General features: G+C 42.7%; 3 protein-coding genes across 3 annotated transcripts; 2 read left to right on the top strand and 1 right to left on the bottom strand. All coding sequences in view use genetic code 11, as the record gives it.

Annotated features, from left to right (window-relative positions):
* Positions 1 to 703: 703 nt before the first annotated feature.
* Positions 704 to 9,218, top strand: EGR_02791 (GC-rich sequence DNA-binding factor; the record flags this gene model as incomplete). The annotated part of the gene is made up of 16 exons (XM_024492040.1): positions 704 to 872; positions 913 to 1,046; positions 1,090 to 1,207; positions 1,272 to 1,407; positions 2,383 to 2,704; positions 2,773 to 2,903; positions 3,369 to 3,558; positions 3,623 to 3,737; positions 3,816 to 3,900; positions 4,318 to 4,463; positions 4,541 to 4,740; positions 5,731 to 5,941; positions 7,715 to 7,910; positions 8,582 to 8,648; positions 8,730 to 9,085; positions 9,158 to 9,218. 16 exons carry the CDS (start codon positions 704 to 706, stop codon positions 9,216 to 9,218), a joined length of 2,637 nt encoding a protein of 878 aa, XP_024353534.1.
* A 1,986-nt stretch (positions 9,219 to 11,204) lies between these two features.
* On the bottom strand, positions 11,205 to 13,165 carry EGR_02790 (hypothetical protein; the record flags this gene model as incomplete). The annotated part of the gene is made up of 2 exons (XM_024492039.1): positions 11,205 to 11,253; positions 12,771 to 13,165. The coding sequence occupies 2 exons, from the start codon at positions 13,163 to 13,165 to the stop codon at positions 11,205 to 11,207; spliced, it is 444 nt and encodes a 147-aa protein (XP_024353533.1).
* Positions 13,166 to 19,024: 5,859 nt separating this feature from the next.
* EGR_02789 (Cell division protein kinase 9) lies at positions 19,025 to 21,146 on the top strand (the record flags this gene model as incomplete). Its single annotated transcript, XM_024492038.1, has 5 exons — positions 19,025 to 19,279; positions 19,311 to 19,410; positions 19,444 to 19,597; positions 19,896 to 20,199; positions 20,616 to 21,146. 5 exons carry the CDS (start codon positions 19,025 to 19,027, stop codon positions 21,144 to 21,146), a joined length of 1,344 nt encoding a protein of 447 aa, XP_024353532.1.
* Positions 21,147 to 21,423: the final 277 nt, after the last annotated feature.

The following is a 21,423-nucleotide window of genomic DNA, read 5'->3' as shown; positions in this document are numbered from 1 at the left end:
TGAACCGCACTGGCCAATAAAATCCCTGTTTCATTAACACTAACTTCATCATTCTTTTAAGGTTGTACAACCACATTCACCCACGCCATTAAAAGTCGCATATGTTTTGCATGAAAAACAGTTCAGCATTTTAATTTAAGGCGATGGAATGTCTATTTATAAAATTCTATTTAGTTTTTTCTGGCACCTTATATGCAATTAAGCACTGCTTTACCAATAACCCGACTTTTTCATCTTTTGCTGCTACTTGCTTTACTATTTCATCAGTCTATTCATTCCTGTCGATTTAGGGTCTTGTTTAAATAGACCTTGGATGATTGCGCACCTTTGCATCGTCGTTGGCCTGTTCTTGGGTGTTCTTTCTGGTCGAGTTTGTTTGGACGCGTTTTTGCTTCCACATCATTTTCGCAACATTTCGTATATGACTTAGTGCGGGTGTATTTACCCATAGTGTTGTGCTCTAAGCCCACATGGTAGTCTTAAATGTTTGACAGGCTACGTGACCAAATGAGTTGCTTTAACTGAGTGGTTTTTTCTAATCTAAGTATATTCGTGCGTTTGTCTTTAAAGTCAGTGTTCTAATATTCCATTCCAATGTTTACCAAGTGCTCCGCTTAATCGCTTTTGTAAATTACCCCCGGGTTTGTCATACTTTTCGTTTCTTTGTATCGTGCCGCAGTCATTACTTTTATTTAGCTGGCTAATGTTCCGTAAACCTCGGCGGGCGTATAGAGTACAAAGGAAGGAGGAATCAGACGGAGAGGCTGAAGAATCTCCATCTGATCCATCACAGATTCCGGACGCTAATCCACTGGCCCCTATTCGTCCATCGGGTAGTAAAGTGACTCTTAGTTTTGGGGATGATCTCGAGGGTAAATTTTGGCTTTTTCCTGCTTTAGTGTTTCCTACTAGAATCAGAGGCTTTTAAGGTTAAACGTCCCGCGCATAGCCGACGTGCATTAAAACAGCTGAAGGAGGGCAAAAGCTCATTAAAATCGATAGCTTCTGATTCTCCTTCTGCTGCCAAAGGTCTTCCATCAGAGCATGTACAATCAGCAAGTTTTCTTTTTGCAGCTGATTAGTCTTTAGTATCCTGTAAAGTTGGAAGAGCCCTCGGGCTCTTCGGACATTACACATGAAGATGAGACCATCAAAGTAAGACCTTTGAATCGAGCCTCTTCGGAACAATTCTCCTCGATGCTCAAACGTGAGTACAACATAAAATGTGCACTCCTGATGAGGTTCAATTACCTGCCATTTTTTTGTTGTAGAGGGTGTAATTCCCGACGCTAGCACAATACACATGGTTCGCAAACAGCGGCAGCAGGCAAAGTTCCAACTTGAGGCAGAGGAGGAAAACTTTTCGCCTCCTCACCCATCGAGTAATGACGGTCGTCGTCTAATCAGGTACTTTTTCTCTGTCTCGATCCATTCATTAAAGTTCAGTGTATTCTAGGCATTTTTAAGGATTTTATTACCCTTCCTCGTTTGCTAATTTAACTACGTACTGACGTCTTTGCCTAATTATGTTTTACCCTTACGATTTGGACCGCTTTTTAATTTGTATTTACTGTATTTTACGTTCTATTAAACGGTTAATGGAGGATTGTATTCTCCCTCTTCACTAAATTTACTTGTCGATTCACTTGCTACTTTAATTGTGCTCAGATTGTTTACTCCTGTCAGTGGCCTCATTAGCTTTTATTTATTTACCCCCAATGTTCAAGTCGCTCCCTTCATTGTTTGGTTTGAATTTGCTGAATTGCGCACTTATTAATAAGTTATGGACAACTATGAATATAATAGTGCCCAGAGCGAGTTTATGTCCCTCTCCTCACTTTGCTAATTGGTTCAATCTTAACACAAGTAATTAGTACCTCGTCTGACGATAAATTTTGCCTTTATTCATTGACGTCACTTCACGGTTTATCTTAGCACCGCGATTGCTTTTTATCTCATTGACTACAAATATCTCATTAAATGGTTGGTGGATGACTGCAAAATTGCAAGTAACAATGTATAGTGGACGATTACTTATAATGATAAGTCCACATTCTGCCTCTCACACTAGCATGCACCCTCGAACAAAGCGTTGTGGCCACTTTCCTAGTCCACGTGTTGATTCATTTATTGCGGATTCGGTCATTTCCAAGTTCCTTCGGTGGCATCGTTTTTACTCAGTATAGAGATTTCTGTCTTGCCTTTGAAACACATTTTACGGGCGATCGCTTGGTCCATGCACATGTCGTGTGCGTTTTAAAACATGTCGAATGTCTATCGTCAATTGTTGTGGAATGTTACTTGAATTACTACATTTTTCGTACCAAAAGTAACAAGAAGTAGATTACGTTCTCTTGTGCAATTATATTGATGATTGTAAAGGGAAGAGGACGATGACGAAGAGGAGGACTATGAGGGGGGTGGGGCCAACATCTATCACCATCGCCGGCCTGCCTTCACGCTGACCGCTGAGTACCGCGATCCTAAAAGTCGTCGGCGAGTGGAGATCTCGCGAGGTCTGCAACGTAGGCGTGAGCGCGAGCAGGAGGGCGACAAGGAGCGTCGCTCCATGTTTGAGGACGTAGAAACTGCGTCCAAGACTAAACGCGAGGAAAGGAACGATGATGGTGATGATGATGGAGATGATGACGAGGAGGATGACACTTGGGAGCGTCAGCAAATCCAAAAGGCTGTCTCGAGCAAAGTAAACCACTTAAATTCTCTCCTCCATTGGAGATTTCTGCCTCCCTAAACCAAGCCATTTTGTCTCAGAACACAGCTGTTTTGGAGGCTCTTGAACCTTTGCCGCCTGCAGATGGAGGTCTTCTTCCAAAGCCATCGCGTCGTCTGGCAGATTTTGGAGACGTCACGCTAGCTTCGATTAAGTCACTTCTTCAAGAACGGTAATGGCATTTCTTTCATTTGAAAGCGTTTAACTCTCAGCTATTTTGACCCATGCGAAGAGCTTATCAGTATGCCTTGAATACTTTGCATCTGATCTTTCAACTTGGCCACCACGCATGAATGAATGTTGATATCAACAAAAGTCCCAAGCATTTCATTGGAGAAGCATCACTGAAAGCAATACTGACTTATGTAGAAGTAATGAAATTTATGTCCTATTCCCACACCTACGACTTCTGTGTACCTTGTTGCGAAAATGTTTACTTCTGCATCTTTTCCAACCTAATTTGATTATTCTGTGATTTGAGTATGATTTTTGGCGGTGATTAAGGCCATAAATGATCATTTGCTGTATTATGTTATTATCAACAATTAACCAAGTTTTAGGCGCCTTTCCTGCACTTTGATGTGTATAGTATTACTATTACTATTTAAATGTATCAATTTTTGGCCGGCTCTATTAGTCTCAACAAGAAGCAAAAGGCCATGCAGGAGAACAAGGTGGAGCTATTGTCATTGAGGGAGGATTTAAGCCGTGGGCAGGCCACAATTTCCGATTCGCGAACTAAACTGCCCGAACTCGCCAACATACTGGCCTTTTATATGGAACTGCGGGAGTACGTGCGTGATGTGATTTCCTGTTTCAACGAAAAGGTACGCAACTTTCGTTCAATGTGACTCAATACGCAAATGGCTACATAGTTTGTGCGTTCTTCAGATGCTCAAAATTGAGTACATGGACAAGCGCTCGATTATCCTCTATCGCGAGCGTGCAGACGCCTTAATGGCCAGGAGACGCGCTGATGTTGGGGATATGGCTGATGAAGCTGCCGGTGGGTTGCTCTTTAAAACGACTTCTTACCACTTATTAATGACTGGCAAAATGACCGTAATTTTTTCTGTGCTTTTAGGTCCTGCTACCACTGGGGAAAATACTACGGGCCAAAAAACGTTAGAGGCCCGAAAACGACGCAAGGCTGACAGAGAAGCTCGTCGGTAGGATTTATCTCATGGCTTCTCCTTTTTAATGCTTTCATTGCTGTTTGCTCATGGTACCTAATGGCTACTCATGGGGGGAGGTTTCCCTTTTCAAAAACGAGCATTTTAAGCACTGTATCCAATGCCTCATTAGAGGTAAAAGATAACTGGCAATCAGATGCAAAGTATTCGAGGATTATGGGGGCGCATTGATGCAACCGTTAACTCAGAAGACATTTCGATATGTAAGGGTTCATAAGCAATTTTATTAACGGTGTGCAGAAGAGCTAGGGTACACTATCAACGTGATGGACGAAGCATAGGAGATGGAACGGGTTCGAGTCTGCTGAATTTGCTTGCTCCAAGACATCTAGCCATGCTATTTGATGGCAGCATTGTACTTTATGTTCTAGTCACCCCTATGGCTTTTTTTAGTGCACGAAGACGCAGACAAAGGAAACCTGATGAAGCCTACGATAAGCGAATCGAAGCTACAATCGGTGTGTCCCCGCCCTGCGAGGGCGTTAGTTCGGATGACGAGGAGCCACAAGCCGTTATTGCCAAACGCGCAGCTGATTTTGGTATGCTTCCCTCAATCCTTTCTGCCAAAAGACAAATCTGGTTTTAAATGAATGCCACACTTTTTCACCTACTTTAGGGGACATAAAGAGGGACGCGGAGCATCTCTTCGATGATGTGGTGGAGGAGTACTGTAGCATTCCCGCTATTCTCCAACGTTTTCGTGAGTGGCGTGAGCGGGCGGTGAGGAGCTACGGGCAAGCCTACATCCCCATGTGTCTGCCGCAACTCCTTGCGCCCCTCATTCGCCTCCAGATGCTCACTTGGAACCCTCTTGAGGTAGGCTCACACGGCTTTAATAAACTTTTAACATTCCGTTTTGGTAGTATTTCTGTAAAGCGCAAGTTTTGGCTTAGAGGTTATTTTGCGTTTGACATTTTTTAAGCTAGTCTTTATTCAAAACCATTTGAGACTAGCGGAGCTGCTGTGACCTAAGCTTTCAAAGTGGCTTGTTTAACAGATGAATTCTGACTATCTGTTGTTTAGAGCGTGGGATTCTTTCTGTCCTAACTCAGTTAGTTCCAGTGTCTCCCTCCTTTTTCTTTATCCACAGCACCATCGATGTGAATGATCCTTGTATTAGTATTGCAAAAACTTTCATTATGCAAGCTTAGTAGATGCTTCAATGCTACCTAATTATGCCTACACAGTCAAGTTTCAGTGTCTTGTTTACTATCTTATCATAGTTGTCCAGCTACCTATTGCACTTCAAAATTTATTTTATTTTATTTGCCAGGGCTAACCAAATTACAGGGCATAGTGAAGCAGTTAGTAGCAATCATCACATTTACTTAGGTTTGGGAGACCGGCTTTCTTGAAGCAACACAAAGTTGGAGACTCGGTATCTGTGAAATTTCGCATTCATCGTTTTTGGTCTATTTGTCATGATGATGGCATTGTTTAAAGCTCGTATTTTAGTCTATGATTGTCCATCGAATTACTTTCTTGACAGGATTATAAAGCTACAGTTTGTTGGAAGATTGTTACATATCATTTTTTTCAAAAATAAATTTATTATTGGGGCTAAAATGTCGTGAACTGTTTGCAGCACCAATGAACAAAGCGTCCCGACGTCCGACGTCTGTAATCTGAGGAATTGGAGTTAGAGCTAACGGGGGTTAATTGTGGTATCGTGGCACTAGCTACCATTAGAGTGGCAGAACGTTGTCATCCATAGTCTAGAAACACATGTTGACTAAATGAAGCACCCTTTTTTTGTTGCTACTACTACCTTCACCAGTGTGTAAATCCCGTGGTCTTCTTTTACAGGCTAACTGTCCTTTCTTCGATGAGTATGGTTGGTTTGGGTGCCTCCTGGACTACTTCGCAGACCTCCAGCAAGTGGAAGACCTTGAGACGGACGCCTCGGAGGAGGGCGACGCGCAGCGGAAGGTACTCCTCACCCTCTCCACCTCCCCCGAGCATGAACTCACCGTTATCCCTTTAGTCATCGAAAAGGTCCTTCTGCCTCGACTTACAGGTCTGTCTAGCCGCTTTACCTACATTCACTGCCATATATAATCAGTGCTTTGATGAGTGATTTAGTCATTGGAGGTTTACGCACTTTAAACGCCTTCCTACCATAATCTGCTGATATTTTAAAAAGTTTTTCCCCAATAACCATTGAAAAGTTTTGTCTCTTCTCCAGACGCGTCTTTCGCGTCCTGTAATTCAATGAATACTGTTGTTCGATTTCAATCATGCAAGAGGCGCTTATTTTTTCCAACCCATTGTAATGTTTTGCAGCATTGTGAAATCTCAGATACTGCCAATTTTTATCTTAAACGTGCATGCTTTGGAATGGCTTTCATTATTTTTCATACTTCGACTTTTATATTTCACTCTTCGATAACTTTAGTACCACTTTAACGCAAAGCGATTTCCTTTCCTGCAAAGTCATTTGAACAGTCGTTTAGATATTTTGCCATTAAGGAGAATACTCTCAGTTTGTAACCTCTATTACTTCGACCACTTAAATTTTTTTGCATTTTGTCTAAATAAATGCTTTCTATCAAGCATGATTTCTGTAAAATTACTTTGGATGAGTTGTTCTAGCTATTATACCCATATCATCATATGGCCACTAGTCTCGGCTATGTAACATTTTGCTCGTTCTCTGTATCTACATTTCTAAATAAGGGTACCATCATCATCAACATGAATCACTTTTGGTTTAGTCTAACCGTATTCTACTTGGTTCTCATCAAAAGTTCCCGTAAACCCTTCCAGTCCTCCTGTGCTTTAGTTTTAATTGCAAGGGACTTTCAGAAAAGAGTTTTAATTGAACTCAATGTTTAAATGCCAGCCTCGTTAAGGTCCACGATTGAGCTCATGAAGTGTGCACCCACTCCTCTTCTACTTCAGATTGCGTGCATTATGAGCCTAATCTTTCTCCATTTGGCGCAATTCTAAGTCGAAATATGCCACTGTTTAAACAATTCTTTTTGAAACAAATTGTTAGGGCAAGATCTGAATGTTCTCGTTAATTTCTCAAATAGATGTCACATTGCTTCCAACGCGATATGGATTTGTGGTTGGGTAAAGAAAGAACTGAACTCATTCTCCAAGGAGATTTTGACCGTAGAATGTAAACAAAGATATTATAATCAGTTCGTATCTCATACCACGAATTTTGCTTATTTCACTAGTGTCACGGCCTGGAAAGTATTCTACGGGAGTACATTCCATATGCAAATCTCTTTTCCATTTGAATTTTTTTGCCTGGAAACAACATGGTGAGGTGGTGTATCATATCCACCTATCACCTCGCATATCACCTTTTTTGTTCTAATATTGCAGATATTTTTAAATAATAATTTAAATTATTTCTAACCTAGTTCAACTTTATATCTGATGTTTATGTGGATCTCGGGATTTTGGGGTAGTTCCAAAGATTTGGCATGCTTTCAATGGTCTTTCCACTGAGTCCGCAGATTCAACCGTACTTATTGTTGACGGTCAACAAAAAGCAGGCTTGGCCTTCTTTCGAAGTCGGCTTAAAAATCTTGCCATTTGAGCGTGAAAAGAGCCTTATTATAAGAACAGTGATGGACTGAACGACTGAAGTAGTACCTATAGCAAAATATCTAGAGGTATAAGCACCCGTGGATAATACATTATTTCCCCTTGATTACATTTAATATCTAGTAAGTTACGTTGGGTACATTGTCGGAGTCTCACTTTCCCTCGTAATTGCACGACAAAGTTGTTTTTCTCATATTGTACTCTCTTCCACTCCTCATCCAAAATGTAGAAATTGTCTCGGCCTCGTGGGATCCGATGTCGTGGAGTCAGACGCAACGCTTGGTGAGTGTGGTGCACTCCTTTGCTACCCTTTGGCCCACCGTCTCGGCGGAGAGCAAGGCCACTCAGCGCCTCTTTGAAGCCATCCTCCAGCGTATGGAACACACCATCCAGATGGACGTCTTCATACCTCTTTATTCTAAACGGTAAGTCCACTTCCACCAAATACATTCAGCATTGATCACACAGCAAGCATGGACTGAACCTCTGTAGACTTGAAGTTAGGCAGAGCTAGTGGTTAGGACGCGGATAACTTTGAAACCATGATGTGTGGCTTGCGAAGTCAAAGCCTTCACCTTAGTTGTTAGCATTTCCATCTACGAGTCCTTACCCTTGCTCCAATTCTGCAATGTGGGGTGCCAATATTGTACGACCTTATGTTGTCTTTAAAGGAGAATCTTCAAAATCATCGTATGGCAACAAAGGTGCCATGTGCAGTGCTCTAAGGTCCACGTAAATGGTCATAGAACTGGCTCAACCGTAGTTATATTACACTTTTAATCAAACAGACAAATAATAGAATCAGAAAAACGAAGCACTTATGCAGAGGTCCATCATTGAATTTTAACCTGACAAATAGTTCCATTACAAGTGAATAGGGTCTAGAAATTGGTCAGATACCGATCTTCAGTCTGCGTCACCTTTTTTACGCATGTAAAAGGCGCGCCAGCAAATAGAGTTGTTCGGCGGCTTATTGTGTGTATCGTGACTGCTCTTCTCTCTCTCCCTTGCCTGTCCTCATCCCATTCGTGATGGGGATTATATCAAGGCCTGTAACACTACGCCAACATAAGATTTTACTTTTGTTTATCTTCAGAATTATGTCCGATCTTCAGTGTCCTAGTCGCCTCTTTTTTGATCGCCAGATGAACGCTGCTATGAAGGTTTGTCTCGCTATCTCTCCTTCTTTCCTTATTACTTTCAATCAACCAATTTAATGAATGCCGAACTATTCCTTGTTCCAGCTTCTCTCGAACCTCCTCGAGTGGCATGATCTATTAGCACCAGCTGCACTGAAGCACATCACTTTCACTTGCCTTGTTAATCGCTACATCCTCATCGGCCTGGCCAGCCTAATGTCCACCACCACCAACTTGTCGGACACAGGTGGAGACGGAGGGTGGTTGGGTGAGACGGCAGTGTGGGAGTCAGTGACGGAGCGATTGAAGGCAATCACCGTTCATCTGCCTGCGGAATGGCTCACCGATCCGGAGGATAACCAGTTAGCCCAACTGAGGCGATTTGTTGGCCAACTAATCGAACGACTGGCGCCACAGGACGTCGTCACCGGCGTTGAAACCAGAGAGGAGGCAGAGATGAGGTCTGCTTTTTGTGTCGTTTATTCCGCTCCTCGTGTGTTCCTACTGTTAACGTATTTGTCTCTGCCTTTTAGATCCGTGCTAAAGAAACTCAAAAAAATCCAAAATCGCCTCTTTGGTAGATCCTATGCTTGAGTTGTGGAGGCGAGTGTATCTTTATCTGTAAATTGTTACATACTTGTCAATAAACGGAGTATACTTTGAATAAAATTTATTTTGTGAATAGGTTGAGTAGAATGTCAAAAAATCGGGAACTATCACAACCCTTTTGACGTTGCAATTGAAAGGCGATTTTATTACGACGTCGTTATCAATAGGGCGTGCTGTGATAGGAAAAAATTTGTTTTAATTATGATTTGAGTTGCACCTGTTCTCCAGTCTCCGTGGTTCCAATTTTCTTGGTGCAACGGCGTCCTTTGCATGCTCCCTCCCCCTAGTCCCCAATCCTGTTGCTTGATAAATTTCTGTATTGATGGGGATGTAGCAAGGGGGGATGGGGTCCGGCCATGCTCGTGAGTTCAAATTGAAGGAAATGAACGGAAAGGTTGTCTCACAACTACATCTCGACTTTTTGAGCCTTGAATTAGGTGGCATTGGATGTTATATCGTCGGGACCCCATTAATTTTTTCCACATTAATATTGTAACAATATGTGGTTCACAGGACTGGGATAGTTAGCGAGGATAGACGTCACTTTCGACCCTTCTGTTAGGAGTTGTCTCAGATTCTCCCATCTGCTGCTTATGCCCTTCTTCCGTCACGCTAAGATATATCATTCAGTAATAGAAATGGGGTTAGTGGTCCGTTAGGTCAGCTCTCCTTTCCCTGCCACCGACGCAGCACCCCGAGATATGTCTTGAAGACGAAAGGATGCATAATACTAGAACTGAATGTCTTGTCAGCGTACTGTAGGGCTTAGGGGCTGCTAGCATGGGTCAGGACCTCGGCTACCTCGCGAATGCACCACGGCAGAGCCCCCAAGTGACCCCATTATCCGAACTGAGGGTTAAACAATTAAGGTATTACATTAACAACAGGACTTCCGACTGAAATCTATATTTTAATTTTGCTGACAATTCGAACCAATAAGGACGAAAACACTGAACAACCGCCAAATGACGTCCATTTAGAGGTGAAGCTGATGTCAATCCCAGGGATGCCAGTGGCAGGAGTCATTAATTGGATTGAGTAACTCAAGTATAGAATGGACCAGGCAGTAGGGCACATTTCCCCGCCTGCTGCGTGTTCACTCAAGGTGGCTTAAATGGTCCACTTCTGATCTGGTGATTTTGATTGGGCTCACATCAGTTTACCTCGTGATGGGGATTCCTCTCATCTCTCCCCAGCGATCGTGCTCGCCCCTGATCCACCTCGCCTTCGCGATGCCCTGCCTTTATTGTCTCGCTTTTATTGCGCATAACTCCACCATACCACACGCCAATGTGCTGTCCACTCGCTGTTCCCTTTCAAAAGGCAGAAATTCTGAAAATTAATGGTTAGGCATTTTAACAGCGGAGAGACTTCAACGGAGTTTATACACTCGGCCGGGGTAAGGGCTATTCCTTAAGTACAGTTTGGCTTCATCAAAATTTTACAATTTGGACTTCACCCTGGTGGCAAGGCTTCGATCACGTTGGCTAGACAAATATTCACACAGATATTGACAGTGTGGCCAAAGCTCAAACTTGTGCACTTCTTCATCGCGCATTTGGAGATGCTTTGAACGGTGCTTTGACGGCCGCGGAAAGCGGTTCCGTCTAGACCTCACAAAAGGAAGGCGCCTGGTGTGGACAGTTCAAGCGGTGAAGGCTCACGAAGTGGGGAGGTTATCGAAGCATCACCAACTTCTGCAACAGCTCTATTCTCGTGTTTTGCATGATGTCATATTTGAAAGAGATTAAGTTTGGAGGAGTCAAACTCGTCTCCAATGAACTGCTTGCCATATTGCTATAAATAGACGCGTTTATAGTCATAAACGTCATCACGTGGTGATGCGCTTGAAAAGTTTTTGCTGTATAATATCATCTGCTGCAGCACTATCTCTCAAATGGATCCACACTGTGCAATTCGCTTAGCAGAGGACGTGACGCTCTTGAACTCCATCTAGATTCGTAATGGGTGCTACTGTAGCGAAGGACCTGGCACCACCTTTGCAGCATCCCGAGACTCCCTGAAGACGAAAGAAGACAAAACGCTCGGACAGAATATGTATTCACCGCAGAGAAGGTGTCTGGGCTACTGGCATGGCCCAAAAGGCCAGCCCACCCAACGAGGTACAAGGGGGCTGATTCAAAGTCCAAAAGTGGCGCCTCACCAGTACCGAGGGATAAACCACTATCGTATTACACCTTGTTATATAATTAGTGCAACTGTTAGCATCATAAGTTAGCATAAATCTCGCAAAATTGCGTGCACGTAATTTCATAGGTTACAAGCAGAAAGCCACATAAAACTGTGCCCTTAAGATCACCCAGTTCCTTAAGTTGAACCTGGGCAAAATCCCCTGTTCTCTTTTCTTTTTTATCTCGCCAAAAGTCAGTGCACTTCTTCCTGTTTAAAGTAAATTCATTTTAGGGACGGAAAATAGAACCAAAACTTAGGTCGATTTTTGTGTACTGTCGTTCTTATTATCACTGACAGTAATTTTATGGAGCGATTTCGATTAAGTAAGTTTTTCCTTTATCAATGTTTTGATGAATACATTTAATCTGTTTACAATAGCTACGGTATTTTGTTTTGTTATACCAAACTCCAACATACCTGAACTGCGAGAGCGAAATATCTAGGCTGATTATTTAGTGGGAGTACCTAAATACCTACTGAATTGAGTAAACTATTTGATGAATTGTTTCTCTATGGTTCTCAGGGCGAGTATACAAATGTGAAAAGGAAGGTTTTACTTGAAGGGGGTGTGGGGGGGGGTATAAAGGCTAGCCGGTGCCAGCGCTGTCAGCGCCATTCATGTTTTATCAAGGTGGTCCTTTTAAGACTGTAAACAGGGCTGAACGGGAAACACTTTGTTCGTGAAGTCTTCGTGTTTTTCTGCCGATTATTGTTAGCCGCCGCCTTGATTACTGTATTAAGGGTCATTCATCGTATGAATACAAGTATCTACTCCCCAATGAGTTTAATTACGGGAGAAGTAGCTTCTTGAATCCGCTTTTATTTTATGGAGTTTGAACTAGGGAACTTATATGCACAAAAAGCCTTGTTACCAAGCTCTAGGAAAGCACGCTAGGCGTGTACGATGCAAACAGACTTATTGTTAGTCGAAATACGTGCATTTCCACGGTTCTCAACCCTTTTTCACAGTACATATTCCTTATTTTTAAATCGAAGCATCTCTTCTATAAAATACAAGGTCATGTTGACATTACTCTTAGTGGGAAATGAGTAGAGCAAGAGTTTATTAGTATTCAAATGCATTAAAATCTAAACGAACCATGTATCACTTTCCCCACGCAATAAAGTTAAGCCGGTGCCACTGCACACTAGATTGTTGGATTTACTCCGAATACCACTTTGGTCCCGTTGAAGAGAATTTGGCAAGGCGGACGGGAAAATTGGAGGTTGTGTAATACGGTAGTTTAATCTGGTAAAGTTTGAACACACACTTGGCCATATGGTTGTTGTGGAACCGGATAACAAGTCTTATAAACGAGGGAATGCGCAAAATTATGTCTTCACTTTTGACTACGCATGGCCGTGTTGGTGATAATATTCGCAGCGGCCTGTATCAAGTGATTTTCATCCGCTTTGCATGCGATTCGATACCTCGTCGCAGCGCCTATGATCAGCATAACATTGCTCTTGTACAATTCTCTGTCATTTCCACCGCACGTCTTCGCTGGTCTACAGGGTGCTGGCGAAGGAGGGGCGTGTTTACTTGAGGGTGCCTCCGCTGTTTCAGTTCGACACTCCGTGCCTGTAACCGGCCTGTGCTCACGTGCCCTTGTGTGCAAACTCAGACGTCTGTAGTTGGCGTCGAGGACCTCGAGGTTTAGCCGAGACAGTCGCTTTTCCAGCTCGGATTTAATCTCGAATCGCCGTGTTCCATCGCACTCGGGTGTGTGAGCACACATCTCTCCGACGAGGCTGTCATCAAAACTCTCGATAAGCACTTAAAGCCGCTGATACTCGATCAATAAATCAATAAAACAGCATTGAAGATGCAAAAAACCAATAAATCAATAAGGCGGCCTTAACACCAGCTGAAGGTTTGCAATTTAAATGACGCGCAACCAATTGTTTAAACTTACTGATGTGACATATTAACGTTTTTAGTAATAGTTAAAATGTAGGAGCGTAATTATTGAGGGAAGACTAAGAGCCGAACACTTGAAAATCAGGCACTGATAGGTCAGTTTGAATGCCTCTATGATGGAGTCGTTTATAGGAATGAAGCTAGATAAAACCATTACATGCGTTGCCTATGATCGGTCTCACTGCTATTCGCAAAACGCAATGTCAATTGGAGAATTTGAAACACACGAACCTGTACAAACCCTCAATCTTCTTCAAGAAATACCTTCCTATTTATCCGGCTCATTTGATCAGATTTGCTAAATGGATTGTTTTCTAAGAATCGGGAAGGCTAGTGCTACTACCCCCTCAAATTAATTGTTTGAGGTATCTACGAAAGAGTTGGCTGTTGCCAGAAATATGTTAAAAACTAGCTGGCGCTAAAGATTTACTGGGAGCATGTAAGGGAACCAAAACTAAACTATTGTTTAGGATTCAAACAGTCAAAAGGTTTGCGCGTTTGGTGCTTCTGTAATAAAATTGAGTCTTTTAACTGGCTTTTTTTTAGCATTGTTCTCACCTCGAAGAGAAGGTGGTGCATACACGGCAGTGTATCTGTAATACGTTGATTGTTTGTCTAAATCGCGGCACTGGTGAACGGTCAACTCAGACGCCCCACCATTTTGCCTTCGCCCTATAGACTAGCCTTCGGGTTACGCCAGTAGCCTCCAAGCCCTACTGTATGTCGAATACATATGCATATCCTACCGAGTGTTAGGTCTTCTTTCGTCTTCAGGGAAGTCTCGGGGTACTGCATTAGTGGCATCGGAAAGCAAACCCCCTCCTGAAGGGCAACCACGCTGATCCCTAGTGTTAAGTGTTAGACATTAGTGGGGTGGAAGAAGTGCATGTGCTGAGAATGTGAGAATCTGTGATGACTCCTAACAGAGGAGCTAAAAAGGACGTCTACATTCGGCCACCACCTTAGTCTTGTGTTCTACAGGAAAGCTGTTGACAACTGCGGCGACACTAACTGCGAACCAACCAGAAGGGCTCTTTAAGGAGCTATCTACGGTGGATGTATGAATATATTTAACAGGTAAACTCACGATACCTCCTCCACCTCTCCAATAGCTGCTTGGCGCACAGTTAGATAGGGCTGAGCAGCGACAAAGTGAAAACAGCATGGCGAGGAGGAACAGACGCGAAACCCTATCCCCACGGTACCATGTTAAATCCCGTCCTTTGTTATTTAACTCTGCTTCTGGGCCTGTGTCCTTACGAACAGTGATGGATATACGAAATGACCAGCACATTCCTCCGTACCCAAACCCAGTTTCCATATAGGACGAAATTCCAGATCCAATAGCATCACCAAGATGGATCAGTGATTTTGCAATCAAGTATCCCCTCAGTTGCGTGGAAACGCGATGACTGGTGCGTTTGGCTCATGGCTGCTTTTCCTTCCAGCACAGATTTCGTTTTGGTGGCTGGCGCAGAAGGTAGGTCAAGGCGGGTGCCGAGGAGGACATTCAAAAGAGGAGAGTAGCCATACAAAGCGGCTGAATATGGGCGCCGCCATTGTACTTCTGTGTGGCTGTGTGGACTCCCAGCCATTCCAGTATCCCAGAGTCCAGCACTTCGAAAACATATATTGTGTCCTAGTATTATGCTTTACCTCATCTTCAGAGAAGTCTCAGGGCTCTACTCATCTTATCGCAACTTGACAGAATAATGTTAAGAGTAATGCTGCATTATACCTTTTCCACTCAAGACCTAGTGAGATGAGCAGTAGTGTAGTGAGGGATTTTATGAGACTTAAGATGCTTTTTGGTGTTTTTTAAGTTGCACAAGTGGTGTATTCAATGACTTCCATAAAGCATCGCTACTTTCGACGTGGGCTTGAATTTACCTTGAAAATAATTTGTGCATTTGACATTTGGGATCGGCATAGATTAGGCAAGTCTTCCTTTTCCACACTCAAGAATACAGTGAAATAGGACAATTTCTTTTTCACTTAGGCCTAATTATCTCAACCCGAACGCCTTTCAACCAATGATAGGTTGACAGCATTGACAGCAAATTGAACTTTGATTGTACTTACAGTCCTCCACTGGGGAATGAATGAGAAGCCTTAGTTGCAGCAACCTGCCCCTGATGGTGCGTGAAGGAATCACCGTTTTTTGAATCGTTCAAAACGTGGATAACCTTCGACAGCACCGCAAATCTACAGAACACCACCTCTCGTTAAAAGGGAATTGACGATACCAATAGACCTTTTAAATTAGCCCGTTTATCAATTGTACCTTAAAAGTGGAAGTTTTACAGGATTCCGTTGGATCATATCAAACTCGTGTAGGTAGTGATCTTAGAAAGTAGTTGGAACCACCATTCCTTCATAGTGTCGATAAAAGAGCTCACGTTATAAGCAAATAATTTCCAGTTAAACTCCAGTTAATCAATCGGATTTTGTATTAACCACTCATTCAGCTGCTGGAACGACTGTTGCACCATTCATGAGGCATACAAAGAAGAAGACACAAAATTCGGGACACAAAACTCCTTATTTGAGTTAAAAAGGAGTATGAGTCCGTAATAAAAGAACAGGAGTTACTGGCGGCATTGTTGGACTTATAGTAGTTAAGGGCAGATGCTGGAGCAGTGTGCCAGTGGAGTAGTCTTAGCGGAAGGACACACACTTGTAGTCGAGATGCGGAGATCTCGACAGTTCGCTCTTTCGAGGTACCAGTAGATCATCGCCGCTGACATCGACGATGTATTTTGGAGCCATTGGTTCCAGTAATGCAGTTCCATGGGAAGTCTCAAAGTCTTCAATCCACAACGCATCGTTGACCTCGTGTGGTGGTGGGGATTACGTCTAGCCACAGCCTTTTTATTAAACCTAGAGTGAAGTCAATGCAAATGCTACAGAAATAAAAACAGGTATGCTAGTAAATCCAAGCGGTGTCATTTGTAGTCTCCGTTGTGAGCGACTGACACATGCAGGCATAATTGCAGATTGGATGGCATAACAGACGACGGGAGAGGTAGAACTTTGAAAGTACGTGGGTGTAATATAACAAATGTGAAGGTATAGTGGAGTCTGGAGTATTTCACTCATCAAACTCCTCTGTTTATGCCCCTCCCAATTAGGTGCGCTCCTCCAGATTTGTAGATCATTTGGATGTTCTTGACGGCAGGTACGAATCGCTGGATTCGAGGCTGCATTTAGTTCACCAACGCACCATAAATTAGTGAATTAAAAACTACCGGATTCGAGATGCTTACTTTTGCTATTCTACTAATGGGTTTGTTGTATTCAAAAAAAGGTTTTGGTTTTAGGGACCTTCTCAGAAGTTAGTAACCTAACAGTTGGAACTGGAAGATGGCCTTAGGCTTGCTTAGGCCACAACTTCATGGAAGTAGCTAAAAAATGAGTTAAGTGGTGGCAGCTTTGAATTGATTTAGAGCATTTTAGAAGGAGAACAGTCGTTAAGTTGGAGCGCAACAACACGAACAAAGGATGTTATTACGAAAAATGTCCATTCGTTGTTTATATGATAAAATACTGCATCCATAGCAGAATTTGAAAGGAAGATGTGATTGAAAATGTTTCCAGGACTAAGATCTGATGTAAAAATACAGCGAATGAAACGGTAGAAAGGGTAGTCAGACGTTGGTTATACAAAACGAGAGGATAGTTACTAGTGTCCCCACCTTTATTCATTGAGGCGGATGGGATCTCGGTAGCCTCAATGAAAGGGCATACTCTCCTCCTTCTGGTAAAATTATTCCTTCAACCTGGCTAATTTCAATTGAGATCTTAAGAACTACGTTGGAGCATGGAAAAATCAACTCGACTGGCACTTTTAATAATTCAATGCGAATTTTGTTGTCGACGGAGTAATTTGACAATAGCACAACTTATCGAAATGAAAGATATGATCCAGAAGTCACCATTGCCACTTCCTGGCCAATCTACTTCATTCTTCAAGTAAGTTGCGTACTTTTTTTAAATAATCGCCTCTCGAATTCTCCCACCTGGCAAAATTAGCTCATTTTCGATTGTTTTGAATCATACCGTAAAGCAGCGTTAACCAAAACTCATTCCTTCAGTGACACATACGTCGCCAAAACCAAAAAAGTGCGAGCACTACCTAATAGAATGGATGACGGTAAATTTTTGCCTCGAAATAAACAAGAAAAAACCAACCTGATTAATCAATTATCGTTGTTTAGCTCAAGAAGTCAGACGAGTGGCGTATTATTATATGGTTAAAAAGGCAACCACATAATTTCTGTGAAAGATTACAGCCTGCCCAACTTCATGCCCTCCCTACAGGGAATGGTGGCTCACCGGGGTCAGTCAAAAGTGTGGAAATGCTCGTTAGGTATTTCGAGCGGCTTCTCGCTGATTGGGGACGGAGTTACCGCAGGTGGATGAGGCAGACGGAGGGGAGGAGGAAGCGACCAAGGAAAAAAGGGGGAATTTTAGTATATGTGCGTTGCGTTTGGTGGCTCTCCTTCCACGTTTATATGCGGTACCAGAAATCTTCCACCACGTCAGTCCATTCCAAACTTTCTCCCTTCTCCACCCGCCTCTAACCCTCGCCTCCTCCAGCGGACCAGTCTGCAGAGCGACTTAAAAATTTTTGTTGACATTTGATGGAAGATTTCTTCCGAATTAGCAAATGAAAAGACAGAAAGTTTCCATGTACGTCCTACGATCAATACGCATCATTATTGTTTTGAGGAGGCAACATGACTATTCTTTTAAAAAAAATAATCTATACAAACGATTTCAAAGGTTGCTACATTTTGAATAACCACAGCATTAGTCGCAGAGAGACTCAAATTCTTCTGCTGATGGGGCAAAGGCAACATTTGCCTTCATCATGGTTTTAAATATGAGGCAAAAAGTGCTTGGATTGAGATTACCAGCCTATTATGATTTTTATGAGGACGGAAAATTTAAAAATATTACTTTTTTGTCTGCAAAATGGTAGGCTCTGTTTACCTGATTCAGCTTGTACCTATAACTTGTTTTCCAAGGAATTTTTAGAATACGGTCTAACCTATAATGTCGATCAATGGATAGTAGGTGGAGATTTTCTGCTGATAAGTTGTGCATAATTTTGTCCTAGTATGATGGCGAGCACTTCCAACTCGTTGCGCGGCCTTCGGGCTGTGCCGATTGCCGCCTATGCTTGAGAAATATATGTTATGACACTGCTTTGTTTCATGTAGTGATCTGACGATTCGTTTGAAGAGGTAGCACTAAAGTCCGTATAGACATTTCGAATGTTTCGCGGTGTGAACTTAGGGCCAAAATAGTGGTCTCCTAGTCCCATCCATGTTTTAAAAATGCTTTATCCTAAGACTTTAAGGATTCTCAAATTGCTGCCCTTATCACAATTGCAGTGACGGTCCAGGGTACTACAATTGCTTTATCGTAAATTGCAGTAAAAATTAAAGTGCTGCAAAAGTATATGTTATTTACGCATGAAATCCAAACGTAGTCGCTAGACTAAAGTAGTGGAAAGCAAACAAAAATACTAAATGTCTTAAAACAGTGCCTTAGATGTACGGTAGTTAAGTGTGCTTTTCCTTTATTTGGCTTTTCACGCCTTTATTTATTTTGGCCACGACTGAAAGCGCCATGCTTAACTTTTGGCAGCTGTATTTGCCTGGGCGGTGTGATGCCGGCTAGCATTTTTTCTGAGCCATCGCTCTCTGCCAGCATGGTAGAAGATCTGGAAGCCGACTACAGTGGAGTTTTTAGGAATATTGAAGACATCCTTAGCCGCTTACCAAATGTGTCACCGGTTGATAGATACGAACGCCTGCAAAAAATCGGCCAAGGAACGTTTGGCGAAGTGTTTAAAGCTAGGCATAGAATGACAAAGCAGCATTTTGCCTTGAAAAGGATCCGAATGGAGCAGGAAAAGGAGGGGGTATGTTGTGCTTTTTAATTTGGCTAAGTAGCAATTCAAGTTTCCAATAACTGCCATTCGCGAGATCCGTATTTTACAATCCTTACAGCATGAAAATATTGTCTGCCTTAAGGATGTTTGTTACAATACAAGTAAGGTGATGCTTATTGTGTGACCATTTTAAGGAGATGAGCGTTCATGCTTTCGGCCGCAATTCTTCCTGGTTTTTGAATTTTGTGATCATGATCTCGCTGGTCTCAGTCAAAGGATTGATTTCTCGAATTCAGTTAAAAAAGCCATTATGCTTCAGCTTTTAAAAGGGCTTTTTTATTTACACAAGTGAGTCCTGCAAACTTGCATGCGTTTGATAGTCTGATACGTGTTTTATCCCCCAAATGACCGTCTGATTTTTATACGTTAAAATTGCTGGATGTGCAATTTAAAAGAATATTGTTATTAGTTGAATTGAAGTTTTTGCAATATCACAATATCACCACTTGTTTAGTCAGACGGTCTTTTGAAGTCTACTAAACTAGATGATGATGGACACACTATTCTCCGAATGAATGTATTTGTAACTTCGGTTATCTTATGTGGAGAATAGGAAGGTTATGCATTTTATTCCTTAAAACTGCAGCTTTTACCGGAATCGGACCTTGATTTTCCGTCCTAGAAACAATGTGCTTCACCGAGATTTGAAAGCGGCCAATATTTTGATCAACAGAAACGGAGTTTTGAAAATTGCGGATTTTGGCTTAGCACGAAGGACTGTTGCTTCCACCCGCCCGGATCGACCACCACGTTACACAGGCCGAGTGGTTACTCTGTGGTATCGACCACCGGAAATTCTCCTCAACGACCGTAACTATGGAAAACCTGTTGACATGTGGGGAGCAGGCTGTATCATGGCTGAACTGTGGACAAAATTTCCTATAATGCAGGTAACTGGGTCTACTATTCAGAGGCATTTTTTGGATGCTTTAATGCCTAGAATCGGTGCCCATCCTCTTGTTTCCATTTTCAAGCGGTATTAAATGCCATTTAGACTTCCTGTAGTCCACCTATTTTTGTGGAATTGAAGCATAAGTTGCTGTTTCGTAAACTTGGTTTGAGTTATTTCGTAGCTTGTATAAAACTTTACTGCGGTAAGATCAATTGATGTTTTTGAAACCAATGTTAGTCACTGCCACTCTGACTATCGATGCTATGGTACTACTCGGCGTTTCATTATTTGTAGTGTCAGAAGTACAACATGAAATAGTGCAGCCCTCAACACTTATTGTAAACCCATTGTGTCTGACCCATCCTAAAAGTGGGTTCACTACAGATATCCCAGTAAAACAATCTTATTTGTCAGGGTGATAACGAGCTGGCTCAACTAAAGCTGATCATCAATCTTTGCGGCTCCATAAACTCGGAAGTGTGGCCAGGAGTTGAGCGTTTGGATGCCTTTCGAGATGCCCAACTTCCGCGCGACATCAAACGCCATGTACGGGAGCGTCTAAAAGACAAGGTCTCCTCTCCTACAGCCATAGATTTGATCGACAAACTGTTGGTCATCGATCCTTCTAAGCGCTTTACTGCCGACCAGGCCCTCTCCCATGACTACTTCTACGAAGACCCACCTCCAGGCGATCTGAAGGTCCTCTCTCGAGAGGGTACGAGCTACTTGGAGTTCTTCTCCAACCCACGTCATTCTCGTGGAGTCCAACAGCAGCATCAGCAGCTTCCACAGGCACACCATAACTACCACGGTGGCCATCACATGGGGACGCATCAGCGACCTGGACCGTACCAGTACCATCCCGGGGCAGGACGTGTCCCCATGGGACAAGTACGGCGTCCACTTATACCGGATGATAACATTCATCATGATAGGATCTACTAATTTTAGCCTTGCGTGGGCTTGTGTTTTCCTTGTACAGAGGCGTACCGCTCCACCTTGTATATGAGCTTGTTTTACTTTGGCGATACTCAGGCTATTCTAGTGTCCAATGTCAGACCTCTTCCGTGTAAACAGTGTTAAGCTGGGTGATCAGTAAAATTTCTATGGTTTTGAGTTGAGCATTTTCGTTGGTGGTGGTGGGGGGTTTTTTGCAGAAGATGGCGGTTTTAAAGCCTTAAACGAGAACTTCTGACTACTTCCCACCTCTAAGAGATAAATT

Source organism: Echinococcus granulosus (assembly GCF_000524195.1).
Source record: "Echinococcus granulosus chromosome Unknown EG_S00013, whole genome shotgun sequence".
NCBI lineage: Eukaryota > Metazoa > Platyhelminthes > Cestoda > Cyclophyllidea > Taeniidae > Echinococcus > Echinococcus granulosus.
This window is presented reverse-complemented; position numbering and strand designations above follow the sequence as displayed.